This window comes from Apium graveolens, unplaced genomic scaffold, assembly GCF_009905375.1.
Source record: "Apium graveolens cultivar Ventura unplaced genomic scaffold, ASM990537v1 ctg487, whole genome shotgun sequence".
NCBI classification, from domain to species: domain Eukaryota; kingdom Viridiplantae; phylum Streptophyta; class Magnoliopsida; order Apiales; family Apiaceae; genus Apium; species Apium graveolens.
Window position 1 is genome coordinate 40,097 of NW_027418723.1, and position 13,721 is coordinate 53,817.

The window sequence follows — 13,721 nt, forward strand, 5'->3', positions numbered from 1 at the left end:
AGCAGCAAAAGTTCTATTTTTCTGATCATTTAATTAGAAATTAGGGAAAAAATCCAAGGAAATTCCTTAAATATTTTCTGAAAAATGTTAATATTTTCAGAAATAAGGAATAAATCCAGAAAATTAAAGGATAAATCCCAGAAATTAGGGAAAAAATCCAGAAAAATAAGGAAATTCCTTAAATATTTTCTGAAAAATGTAAATATTTTCAGAAATAAGGAATAAATCCAGAAAATTAAAGGATAAATCCAAGAAATTAGGGAAAAAATCCAGAAAAATAAGGAAATTCCTTAAATATTTTCTGAAAAATGTTAATATTTTCAGAAATAAGGAATAAATCCAGAAAATTAAAGGATAAATCCCAGAAATTAGGGAAAAATCCAGAAATTAAGGATAAATCCCAGTAAATTAGGGAAAAATCCAGAAAATTAAGGAAAATTCCCGAAAATTAGGGAAAAATTCCTGGAAATTAAGATGATTCCTGAATAAAAGGAAGATTCATTGTAAATGTATAGGTCGCTCCACACTTTACGCAAAAATGAAACCCTGTAAGGGAACGAATAGATTTAACTTCTGCGAAACCTAATCAATGTTTCCTAAAAGTTGGGGGGCAAATGATAGGGATAAATAAGTCTTGATTTTATAATTAATGGGTTGCTAGGCCCAATAAGAAGATGTATGATATTCAGACCAGAAAGGTTAAGCCTGATGGACCAGATCAGGCCTGGTGGAATAAAAAAGGCCCAAAAGCCCTGATTATTAATTAATTTCGTAATTAATTAATAAGGAAAAAATCAGCTATTGAGAAGAGTCCCGATAAGGATATAAATCCTTATAGATTAGCCTCAAGGGGACCTGAAAGGATAAGGAATCAGCTTCCTACTTCCTAGGACTCCTAAGCCTATTCTGATTATGAGACTTGCCCACCAGGTCTCCTATACCAAGTCCAATTCAAGGACTCCCAACATCTATATAAGGGGTCTCACCCCACAAATCAGAACTACGTTTTTTGGCTTGATTCTCTAATTCACAGAGATACGTAGGCATCTCGTAAAGGCAGAATTAAGCTACGATACACGAGAGCAGCCATTAAAGGCCTTGAGCTCCCGAATCTTAGTAATAAATCCAGCAAATAATAACCTTAGTTTTTTATCCATAACACACTTATACTATTATGATTTTAAAAAATTATTTCAAATAAATTAATTCAGCTCGTGCTTCACACGGGTTATCAACTAGTATATAATAATACGTAAAATTACGTAAAAACTCAACATAAAAATTTGATCATATAATCTGTAAATCGAGACAAATACCTTGACCAGTGATTTTTTTTCACATGGGACTTAACTATACTAAATTTTTGTTCATTAGATGAGTTAAACCTTTCTTGTTCGACCAGTCTACAGTTAAATCCTTAACGTCACATTATCGTTTTCTTTTTTTGTGAATCCAGGACGTGGATATTAAAGTACGGACGTGGATATTAAAGGACGAACACATGATTTTTATAAAAATAATAATCCCTCAATCAATTAAAGAATTTGATTAAATTGGCGAGATGAGATTAATTCTTAAATTTAGGGTTTGCATGTCCATATATCATGCACACCACACTTTTTGGCGTTCTCCCACCCAAATAGAAATTCCCAAATAAATAAATGGAGTTTGATTAAAATATAGTCGAACAATTATCCTAGGCGACCGTTATAGCTAACATCGACATTGTTGGAGACACTGTTACGGGAGAAATTTTGTTGTTCTGGACATATTTTAGATACCTTACAAGTGCAATAGCCTTTCTCCAATATCCCTCTTCAGCTAAAATGCCACCAGTTTCTCGAGTAATCTCACTTAGAACTTTTTTCTTTCGAAAGACTAGTAGCTTTGCGATGAAAATGAGAAGGCATGCCGTAGAGGTGACACCAGAGATCAGATATATTCCCCAGAAGCTCTCGATGGTGAGGTTATCGGTGTTCGTTATAGCAGAACAGTTTGTTGATGATGGGAACCATTTTTTTTCCAAGCCTTCAAGAACACCGTTTTCGGAGATAATCAAAATGGCCTCGGATACATCTCTAGCTATGGGAGATCCTTTCTGAAAAACCTGCATGCATGCATAGCACGAAATATTATTTTTCAGAGTATAAAGATTAAAGACTTTCGTGTTCCTGTGAGATTTTTCGAAAAGCTAATCTTTGTTAAAGTAGTAGAAACAAAATGTCAGAGAACTGATAAAGTGTTGGTGCGGTGGTTGAGCTATGTCCACCTTGCTCGAGGTACTCCTGGTGTGTGCGTGTGTGATTAATTATCAAAAAAAAACTTACAAATCCCAGTCCTCCGAATCTGTAGGTAGGTCCAACAAGCGTATATTGATTACAGTACTCTTGCATGAAAACTTTTTGATACGGGAGCTCAAGAAACAATGCTGAGATATCTCCTCTGTCGAAATCAGAATGATACTCAAATTGGCTATCGATGCCTTTTATGTTTTGAAGTCCCAATACATTTGTCAAGTAATCTTTAACAAATGAATCACCATCAACACCAACTGATGCATTTGTTTTCCTCAACCACTCTATATCTTTTACCTTTGGCTCAAGTCTTTGAATTGTCAGCATCGAGCTCAGACTAGCTGTGTAACTGGAGGTGAGAATTAATACAACAAACAACCACACCGCAACCACCACTTTTGTAAAGTTGCTGTAAACCTTCTCCCCTGCATAGTTTTGGCTCCAAAAATAAGTACTATTTGCATTTAACTGTAAATTTTTGGGGATAGACTTGATACATGACAACTTGGGCTCTCGTGTTCTAGTTCTAAGTTAATTTTGCAGAAGAACGAAGAAAGACCATAGTGGTACTGGTTAATGATTCAAAGTGATACATGAAAGAACTTGGCTAGATTTCTTTCATGATGGCTAGATCCATCTAAATCTAGTCATATGCTAGATTTAGCATATGGCTAGATTTCATTTTAAGTATAGTATGCTCTAATAGATTATGCTAAAAGGCCAAACATCTGTAATAGACATCAGGGACTAATTAGTTCTGTAGACTTGGGATAGATAAGTACTTACTGTGTGAAAAGAACAAAGTTGAAAAAGTGAACCAAAATGCAGTTCCGAGCTGATCTTCAAAAGTTCCTTTGAAATCTGGATTTGATTTATGTTCGAAGAACCAAACGATGAACATGGTGTAGAGCAAAATGCTAACTGTCCCTAGCCACATGCTGCCACTGAAAGGTTTTAGAAACAACCAAGCTTTGGTAGGTTCATGTTTGTACTGAACCATCATTGACAAGCCAGAATCAGCATACGGTTGAGTGAACTCCACGTATTTTGATCGATTTGCCATTATAGTTATATCCCCCACAGCAGCATCGAAATTCTGCAAAAAATTTGGTTTGATTCATAAAGCAAAACCAAAGTAAGTTACCACCGAAAGAAGTTATTAAGGCTAAAAAAATATCAAAATGAGAAACTCAATTTGTCAAAATAAGCTCATATTACCTCATAGCTCTGATCTGTAACATTGAAGACTAGCTCATCATAGGTTCCATTGAAGGGGATAAACTCATAAGGAAAAGCATAGTAGTTCTTCTCCAAATAATCGACAACCTTATAAAAGACATCAATGCTGAATCCAGAATAACGATTCACGTGATCTAAATTATCAACACTTACAATCTGATGAAAACTTGTCTTTCCAGGAACTCCAATCCTCATTGGCTTTGCATTACTAGGCATTATCCATCCTTTTGGATCTCGGGTCAAATGACCAGGCCAATTCACCACACTTCTTAATGTTTTCATGCTACTAGAACCCCCATGAACTTGATCAACATCTTCTAAGAAACCGAATTCTGGTGACCAGAAGCCAAGCTCTTTATAACTCTTTCCTACAACATTTATAATTCCTATATTGGAAGAATCCAATAAACTTCCATCACGAAATCTTATATTCCCACTCAGACCTCGAAAGTCACTTGACAGAATTCCTTTTACCAATTTTTCTGAAGTAGTATTTTCATGACTCCCTAGTCTTGTCACAGCCTGAGAAATGGCCATAATACTATCATACGCACGCAAGGCATGAACTCCAGGCACCAAATTATCCTCCTCGGGAGAATCTGATTTCATAATTTCACGAAATTGAGTTTTCAACTCCTTAAAACTACTAGTTTCTTCAGAGTAATATGACCTGGTTCCTATAGCACCTCCCATTGACATGACAAAAGAAGGTTCACTAGAATCCAAAACACTCGTAATTGAATCTGTAATAATCCAGACAGAATCAGTCCCCATTAATCCAATCCTCTTAGCTTCTCTAAACAGATGTTTGGCCATTGTTACAGAGGATTTCAGTAATATATAAACTCGAGATTTTTTACTCAGCAACTCCACTACCTCGTCACCAATAAATCCTTGGGGGTCAGATAACGAAGAATATGGTGGAAGGACTAAACGATATTCAATTTCCGAACCCTTGTCAATAAGCGCCTGTGATAGGACAGCTAGTGTTCCAGGATCACCGTAGGTGTCATCTTCATAAATAACTATGACTTTTCTCCAGTTGTAGGAATGAACAATGGCTGCAACACTTTCCATCTCTTTGGAGCTGTTGCTAGTCATTTGTATTAGAAAAGGCCACTTTACATGTGTTAGTTTTGGTGAAATAGCCGAAGCTGCAAGTGAAGTAACTGCCACTTGAGCCCGGTTTCCAACATCAGCAACTAGAGCAGCTTCTTCCCATGCCTGTGATCCGCCAACGACAAGTACTTGGACTTTCTCAACTTTAATCAACTGGTCAGCTACAATACATAAGAACACGAATAGTATTTAACAGTGACCGGTTACTTAACATGCGTGTGTTACATATTTTATATATCATCTCAACTTAAAACCTCATAATTTTTCGAAGATTGGTCACTTGGCCTTATGGCTAAAATAACCTTGCTTTCTAAAATTTGAATGCTAGGCACTCCTATGATTTGATTTTTAATTAGTACAAAATTTGATAATTTTTGAATCACTAGTTAATTTCAAGTCCACTTTTTAGTAAGATTGGTATTAAGTATTAACATACATATCACTGAAAACATTCAGACTGGAGGCCTACAGACCCAAATTTATTGAACAGATCGAAAAACAAGCATGAAGCGAAGAAATCTAACCTGCAGTAGCTGCTCTAAAGGGATCACCAGCAGCTATATTCCGGAAATGAAGTATTAGTTTGTGATCTGAAGAGTTGTTAAACTTCTGAACTGCAATTTTCATGGCTGTTTTGTGTTCTTTACCAACTCGAGAGGCCTCATCAATGACTACACCGATAATCGTAGTACTCTTGTTGTCTGCAGCAGCTGTAGTTGAACCATAAGACATAAATGAGAGGAAGAATATTGTCAGTAGACACAATAAACACGAGGGTCTTGAAGATTTCCCAAGGTCTTGAGCATGCATTTTCGCATCAGGTTTGAAGAACATCATTATTTTTATTGTTGCTAATTGATTGAAATATTGAAATATATATAATTCTCGACAGCACGTGTTTGTTATAGTTAAAGCTATTTAAAGTAATAGGGTCGGCACCAAAAAAAATATTACTTTAGTTAGTTTATTACTTTACCGAAAGTAAAATACACGGTATCCATTATTTTAGAACCGGAAAAAAATATTATTTTAACGAGATTATTATTTTATCAATTATTATTTCATTGAGGTTTAACTCTATCTCTTGCTTGATACTCTCCCGTCCCATTTTATATGTTTTTTTAAGTATATTAAGAAAAAAGTTGGTCAAAAATACTGTAACCCTCTATGTGCTTAAACTTAATTAGTGATTTTTGTGTCAAATTAGTCATCTAGTTCGTCACTGGACTAGGCTAAACAAGTAACATGCTTGACTTGACTTGCTGGAATGAATTATTATGCACACAAGAGTCAATGAACTTGTGGGTCAAAGAATTCCCTTGCATTAAATAAATTATATGTTTGCTTGCATGACTCGCTCAACCCTTGATTTTGTACGTTTTAAGCAGGTTGAAATTTTAATTATGGTGATTACGAAGCTTCCAGATTAAAAAAAACATGTTTAAGATTATGTAAGCTTAATTTGATAACGAAAATAAACACACAACATATCATAAGTTTTGAAGAATTAAACTATAGTGATGAATTTATAGAGGCTTAATCACATTTAAAATATTAAAATTCGAACAAATATACTTATGTACCCATATATTTGAAAAATGTTCCCTTCTGACTGAGTTACAAAACGTATTTTTTAACATTTGAACCAGGAAAAAATGATATAAATGGAACAGTTCAAGAACAAAAAAATACCTATTCAGTACTTCATGGACACAAAAATGGAGAAAAAAAAAGACATTTTTAAATCATAGGGACATTTAGTTATCCTAGTAGATAACCCGTGCTTTGCACGGCCCGAGTTCAAAATATCAATATTTAATAATGATTATAAAAATTTATTTTAATTTTTTTATTAAAATATATAATAAATAAAATTGTACGATTATTGTAATTTTTATTTTTAAATTATATGTAGCTTTCATTAATTCAAATCTTATTATAACAATAAACTCAACGTAATTATGTATCTATTGTTCAAAAAGACATAACTAATATTTTACATCAAAACTTTAGTCGCGACACGATTGATGGATAATTTAACAAAAAATTAAATCAACGGCACTAAATAATTGCATATTAAAATTTTTATTCTTAGCTGAATTTGTGTTTTTTTATAGTTTGTGATTGCATAATTTTTTCTGATAAAATATTCATTATGTATGTACAAATTTGCAATTGGTGCTAAAATAGCATTCTGTATGTATGAATCTAGAAATTACAATGTATATACGATTTTGTTTATATAAAAAAAATATAAATATGTAATATATAAGAATAAAAAAATGGGTAAAGTATTACGTATAGAATTATAAGTCATATATGAATAAAAAAAGAATAAAAATGGTATATTTAGAGTTATAACAAGATTTAAAAAAAAGGTGAAACCAAAAGTTCGTAAAACCGAAAAGAGTTGAAACCAAAGTATCCCTTAAAAGATGATTTCCTTATTAATTAATAATAACACTGTTTAAATGATTCCAAATTATTATTTTAATAAAAAATAAAAAAGAATTCTACGAAAAATAGAAATATCGTAGTTATAATATAATTCTAATATATATTTTGTTAAAAAAAACAAAAACTCTACATGAAAGAGAACTATAGAGGTGGAACCAAAATACGGCGTAACTGTACTAAGATGAAACCAAGTACCATATCAAGAAATAATCTGGAGTTCTACGAAAATAGAATTGTAATCATATTACGGTTTGAACAATTTTATTATTTTTTAGTGGTGAAACCAAAATACAACTTTTATAATATTCATGCCATTTTATTAAAATGTAATTCTACCAACAAATTAAAAAATTTCAATTTAAACACATGGCCTATTTACTTTGTCGTGGTTTATATTTCTCAGAACCTATTTAGTTGAGCCAATTTATGAATTTATTTATTTTAAAATATAAGTAAAAATAGGATTCAAACCTATAAAAATAATAAAAAATTATGGCTTATAAAAAATTTAAAAATGAGTAAAAATAATATATATACAATTATAAGTCATATACGAATAAAAAGGGATAAAAATAATACACTTGGAGTTATAAAAGGTGAAACCCAAAGGTTGTGGAACTAAAAAATAAGTGAATATGTTTGAAAAATGGGTAAAAATAATACATATAGAATTATAAGTCATATAGGAATGAAAAAGAATAAAAATATTACACATAGAGTTATACCATGAATCATAAAAACAAAAAAACAAAAGGTGATAGAACCAAAAAATAAGTAAAAAATAAAGTATCACTTAAAAAAATTATTAATAAAGAAAAACGGGTAAAAATAATATATATATATATATATAGAATTATAAGTCATATAGGATTCAAAAAGAATAATAAGACAATTAGAGTTAGAGTTATAACATGAATAATGAAAAGTGAAACCAAAAGGTGGTGGTACAAAAAATAAGTGAAACCAAGTATCATTTGAAAGGAGGTTTCTTATTAATAAAGGTTATTAATTTGTGCAAACATTTAGACTTAAAAGGTCATTAAAATCAGAATTTCTTAAAATAAGAAACATGAGAAATAATAATTTTTATTGTTAAAATTGATAATATTTTGAAAATTTGAAATTTCAAATTCGGTAAATTGATATTTATTGCAAACTAAAAATTTCAAATTTTATAAAATCACCATTTTTAACCAAAAAAATCACAAGTTCTCACCATTGTCATTCTAAGAACTTCTCGTATAAGTAAAAACTTATATGCAACTTTTAAAAAAAAAATAAAAGTATTTTATTTACATGCACAATAACTTGTATATACTTGCTCCATTTGTTTTCTCATATTTCCAGAGACACTACAACTGAATCAGGCTTTTTGACATCACATTTGTCAGCGATTAACTATACAAAGTACAAACGAGATTTCATAGTAAAATTTAGTTGTCAGTTGAGCTAGACAAATGTGCTCAACTTTTTTTTTCTTATAGTAGTAGCCAGCAACCGCTACCTTTCTACTGCGCACTTGATAAACCAGATGGGCTCACACCTGAGCTTTGAATTGCAGCTATAGTTGAATTCCATGCTCTAGAGCCTCAGAAGGACTCATCACTTTCCACCTCGATGAGCCAATATCTTCTCTTTGGTAAAAGGATGTTGCTCTTATCGGAGATATTCTATTGTTAGTTTTGTAAGTGTACCTTACAACTGCAATGGCCTTTCTCAAATCCCCCCCTTCACCTGGGATGTCACCAGCTCCTCCGTTTCTCAGGTTTCGATCTTTGTTTTTCCGGAGGAATACAATTTTGGCTATGAAAAGTAAAATGCAGATTGTAGAAGTGGCACCAGAGATGAGATACATTCCCCAGAAGCTCTCTATGGTGAGGCTACCAGTGTTTTTCGAAACAGAACAGTTAGTTACTGGAGGAAACCACGTCGTTTCCAAGCGTTTAAGAGTACCAGTTTCTGTGATGTTTAGAATGGCTTCTGATACATCTTTAGCTATTGGAGAGCCCTTTTGGAAAACCTGCATGCATGGAACATTCTCAAATTTTATTATCCGTGTGTTAGGAGTTGTCCCACGTCATTTGCTAGCATATAAGCAGCCATTAACTCCATTATTATGAGGCATTTTGGGATGAGCCCGAAAACAAATTTTAATATCTGTGCTCGTGTCTGATCTTTTAGGGCGGAAATTTGTTAAAGTAATCAAAACGAAAAGGAAGAGAGCTAGAGAAGTAATCACTTACAAATGCAAATCCTCCGAATCTGAAGGAAGGTCCAACAGTAGTGAAGTGATTGCAGTTATCTTTTAGGAAAAATCTTTGGTATGGGAGCTCAATGAATGATGCTGAAATGCCCCCCTTGTCGAATTCAGAAGTATAATCAAATTGGTTAGCCATGTACTTTATGTTCTCAAGTTTCAACACATTTCTCAAGTAATCTCTAACAAATGAACCACCATCACAGCCAACTGTTGCATTTGTATTCCTTAACCACTCTATATCTTCTACCTTTGGCTCAAGCATTTCGACTGTAAGCATTGAACTCAGACTAGCTGTGTAACTGGAAGTAAGAACCAGTACAACAAACAGCCACACCACAATCACCATTTTCGTATAGTTGCTGTAAACCTTTTCTTCTGAAAAAATTCAATTTAATACAAAATAAAAGTTGTGTTGTACAAATTAATAGTAACATGAAATTGAACAAGGTACTCACTGTGTGCAAAGAACAGACTTGAAAAAGTGAACCACATAACCGTGCCAAGCTGATCATGACGCGGCCCTTTGAAATCTGGATTTGATTCACGTTCGAAGAACCAGACAATGAACATAGTGTAGAGCAAAATCCCAAGTGTTGCTAGCCACATACTGAGACTGAAAGGTTTTAGAAACAACCAAGCTCTGGTAGGTTTATGTTTGTACTGGACCATCATTGACAAGCCAGATTCAGCAAATGGCTGTGTGAACTCCACGAGTTTAGCTCGACGTTCTACTATTGTTACATCCCCCACCACAGCATCATAAGTCTTCCAGATTTTTGGTTTGACAGATGACAAAACAAAACAAAACTGTCAACAAGAGCAAGGCAAATTGCTAACTGATACTTTTCAAATAAGACTGCTATCTTTTTCGTCTGTACTTGGACAAAATTATTCATGATAAAGAAAATAGCAACTCATTACTTATATTAATTACCTCATTGCTGACACTAATGACCAGCTCATCATAGCTTCCATAGAATGGGAAAAACTCGTAAGGTAACGGATAATCCTTCTTCAAAAAATTTACAACCTCCTTAAAGAGATCGATGCAAAATCCAGAAATATTATGCACACTATCCGAAACATTTACAACTTCCACAAAATTTGGATAAACAGTCATTGCAGGAACTGCAATCCTCATTTTCTTTTTATCACTAGGCATTATCCAGCCTTTCGGATCTCGGGTCAAATTACCTGGCCAATTCACCACACTGCCCAATTTCTTCATGTTATGAGCACCTCCCTTGACTTGATCAATAGTTTTCAAGAATCCTTCTGATGACCAAAATCCAAGATCTTTGTAAATACTTCCAACAACATTTATGATTCTTAAATTGGAAGAATCCAATAAACTTCCATCTCGAAAACTAATATTCCCACTCAAGCCTAGAAATTTACTTGACAGAATGCCTTTTAACAGAGTTTTTGCCGTTGTATTTTCATCACTGCCCAACTTTGTCACAGCATGAGAAATGGCCATTATACTATCATAAGCGCGTAAGGCATAAATTCCAGGCACCAAATTTTCCTCCTCTGGATAATCTGATTTAGTAATTTCAAGAAATTGAGCTTTCAGCTCCATGAAACTACTAGTTTCTTCAGAGTAGTATGGCTTAGTTCCAATAGCACCTTCCATGGACTTGACGAAAAAAGGGTCACTTTCCAAAACACTTGTAATAGAATCAGTAACTATCCACACAGAATCTCTCTCCATTAATCCAATCCTCCTAGCTTCTTTAACCAGATGTTTGGCCATTATTAACGACGATTGCAGTATTATAAAAACTCGTGATTTTCTACTCAATAGCTTGGCTACCTCATCACCGATAAACCCTTGAGGATCGGATAAAGAAGTATATAATGGAAGGACTGAACAATATTCAATGTCAGAACCCTTATCTACAAGTGCTTTGGATAGTAGAGCTAGCGCTCCAGGATCACCATAGGCGTCATCTTCATAAATAACGACGACTTTTTTCCAATTGTAGGAATGCACAATGGCCGCGACACTTTCCATCTCTTTGGAGCTGTTGCTAGCCATTTGTACCAGAAAAGGCCATCTTACATGTGTTAATTTTGGTGAAACTGAAGAGGCTGCAAGTGAGATTACAGGCACTTGAGCCCGATTTCCAACATCAGCAACTATAGCAGCTTCCTGCCATGCCTGTGATCCTATAAGTACTTGGACTTTCTCAACTTTAATCAATTGGTCAGCTGCAACACATATCATTATGAAGTTTATTAGCACACATACATATATGTTATCGACATAATCTCAGGCCATATTCAAACGCGCACATATGACATCCACACATTTAACAAACATATCTCGATTTATGGCCTACTCCTAATTCCTCACCACTAATGGAGAAATATTCACATAATCAGGTAGTTAGATGTTTAGAGGACCGAACAAGTACCAGCTTTCTAAAACATTCAAAGTGTTAAAAGGAGGATTTTAAATTATTGGATCATATATTATTGGAAACAGAAAGAAAAGATCTAACCTGCAGTAGCTGCTTGGAGGGGATTGCCAGCACTGATGTTCCGAAAATGAATAGTTAGTTTGTGATTGGTAGAGTTGTTAATCTGTTGAACTGCAATTTTAATGGCTATTTTCTGTTCTTTACCAACTCGAGACTCCTCATCGATGACTACACCAATACTTGTAGTGCTTTTGCCGCTGGCTGCAGCCGTAGATGATCCATAGGACAGAAATACAAGAAAGAAGAAAGGTAGTAGGAAACATAAACAAAAGAATTTCGAAGCTTTGCCATGGCATTGGGAACACATTTTTAGTACTAGTTTGCTGCACAATATTCTTATTCACTGTATCACGGTATTATTTACATGGATCAGCAAGGATTGAGCTCATAAGACTCTGGAGAACCGCGAGAATAATTATAATTGTGAACATTCGAAAATTTGTTGAACAATTTATACAGAAATGCATGACATGTAAAATTCAATATTTTCAACTTAAGCGCCAGCAGTACTAATTCTTGTGTTCAACTCACCTACTAGCTTTCTTTGTTTCGATGTACTTGAATATAGGCAAAGGTCAATGCTTGAGAACAAAGAAATTCATGCATTATGTAATACAAACTGAACATGTTTGTTTGTATATATGACTTGTTCAACACTTGATCAAGTGGGAGGGAGTTCTTTTAACAAGTTACAAGGTACTTACAGAGAAGATGCAGCTTTAGTTAAATGTTCATTTGTCTCTAGAAAGCGAGATCAGATCCATTAAGACGGACCACACAAATTTAGTCAAGGAAAGAAATTCATAGTAGAATATTCTGCAAAAGAATAAAACTGAGACCAGCATTGCAGGAGACATGCATAAGAAAATGGCTATGAATGCCTTCCCGAAATCCAAGTCTCTTTGACTGTTCACACTAAAATTAACCTTTTTCGTCCTTGAACATTCTTTAAAGCGCACAAAAGGTATCAATAGATAATAACTTTGTCGCAATTTTTGGTTTATACATAGCAGGTGGACTTGTAATCGCATTCCTCTTTACGAACCTCTGAACCCCCCAGCCTCTGCAAACTGACGGTCAAACTTCTGCTTGCTGATCATGTTCCCAAATTTTTGACACGCCAGATCCATCATCTATTTGATCTTCAACTGTGTGCTGACAAACAGGTTCACATGTCGAAGATCAGAAAATCATAAGCACGCAATGTGGTGTTAGAATGCAGTGTTTTCAACTAAATAAAACAGAACCTCAGAGAATTATAGATGAACAACAATGAAACATGTAATATGGTTCTGCAGAACTTATATAAAAAAAAACTCATCATCAAACTTCACTTATAACTTATAAGCCCATATTGCGTACTCACTTCAGGACCTAACGGACCCTTGAGTACTGCTTAAACACAGAGTGGTCTTCCTGAACATCTAGTCTGCAGTTTCAGTCTCTGCAAATGCTCGGCTAATGTCGTAAAATTCGTTATTTTTCATCATGTCCCCGAATGTTTGACAGGCTAATCCATCAGACTCTTTATTTTCAATAGATGTGCTGCCTGAGATCGCAAGATAAAACATTAATGCAAGTGCTAACATACGGTTTGCTTGTGGAATAATCAAAGAACATAAGCACCTTGGTAAAAGTTATGGCGAACAATTAAGATTATAATAGATGTAGAGTATCAACTCTTACATGAATAAGAAGAAACAGAATCTAATTTCACAAAAACTGAATATCGGCTCATCATTTTGTGTTTGCCTTCAAAGTAAACCAACAGGCCAACACAACAACACACTTGACAGTTGTGAAGTTTTAAATCAATCAACAAATAATTAGTTTTAATTAGTTAAAAGAAAAACAATTCTGCATCAG

At 33.9% G+C, this 13,721-nt stretch overlaps 2 protein-coding genes across 3 annotated transcripts; both read right to left on the reverse strand.

The window, feature by feature from the left end:
- Positions 1-1,568: 1,568 nt before the first annotated feature.
- Positions 1,569-5,482, reverse strand: LOC141702320 (glutamate receptor 2.7-like). The gene is made up of 5 exons (XM_074506021.1): positions 5,177-5,482; positions 3,513-4,813; positions 3,081-3,390; positions 2,328-2,719; positions 1,569-2,107 (listed from the first exon to the last, which is right to left on the reverse strand). Exons 1-5 carry the CDS (start codon positions 5,460-5,462, stop codon positions 1,697-1,699), a joined length of 2,700 nt encoding a protein of 899 aa, XP_074362122.1. The 5' UTR covers positions 5,463-5,482; the 3' UTR covers positions 1,569-1,696.
- Positions 5,483-8,388: 2,906 nt separating this feature from the next.
- On the reverse strand, positions 8,389-12,489 carry LOC141702316 (glutamate receptor 2.7-like). Of its 2 annotated transcripts, none has more exons than XM_074506012.1 (5): positions 11,877-12,489; positions 10,304-11,583; positions 9,825-10,176; positions 9,353-9,744; positions 8,389-9,129 (listed from the first exon to the last, which is right to left on the reverse strand). In XM_074506012.1, the coding sequence occupies exons 1-5, from the start codon at positions 12,160-12,162 to the stop codon at positions 8,671-8,673; spliced, it is 2,769 nt and encodes a 922-aa protein (XP_074362113.1). In that variant the 5' UTR covers positions 12,163-12,489; the 3' UTR covers positions 8,389-8,670. The 2 variants fall into 2 exon arrangements, with proteins under 2 accessions (XP_074362113.1, XP_074362114.1); XM_074506013.1 differs by having other exon boundaries at positions 9,825-10,134; positions 11,877-12,487.
- Between the last annotated feature and the right edge of the window lie 1,232 nt (positions 12,490-13,721).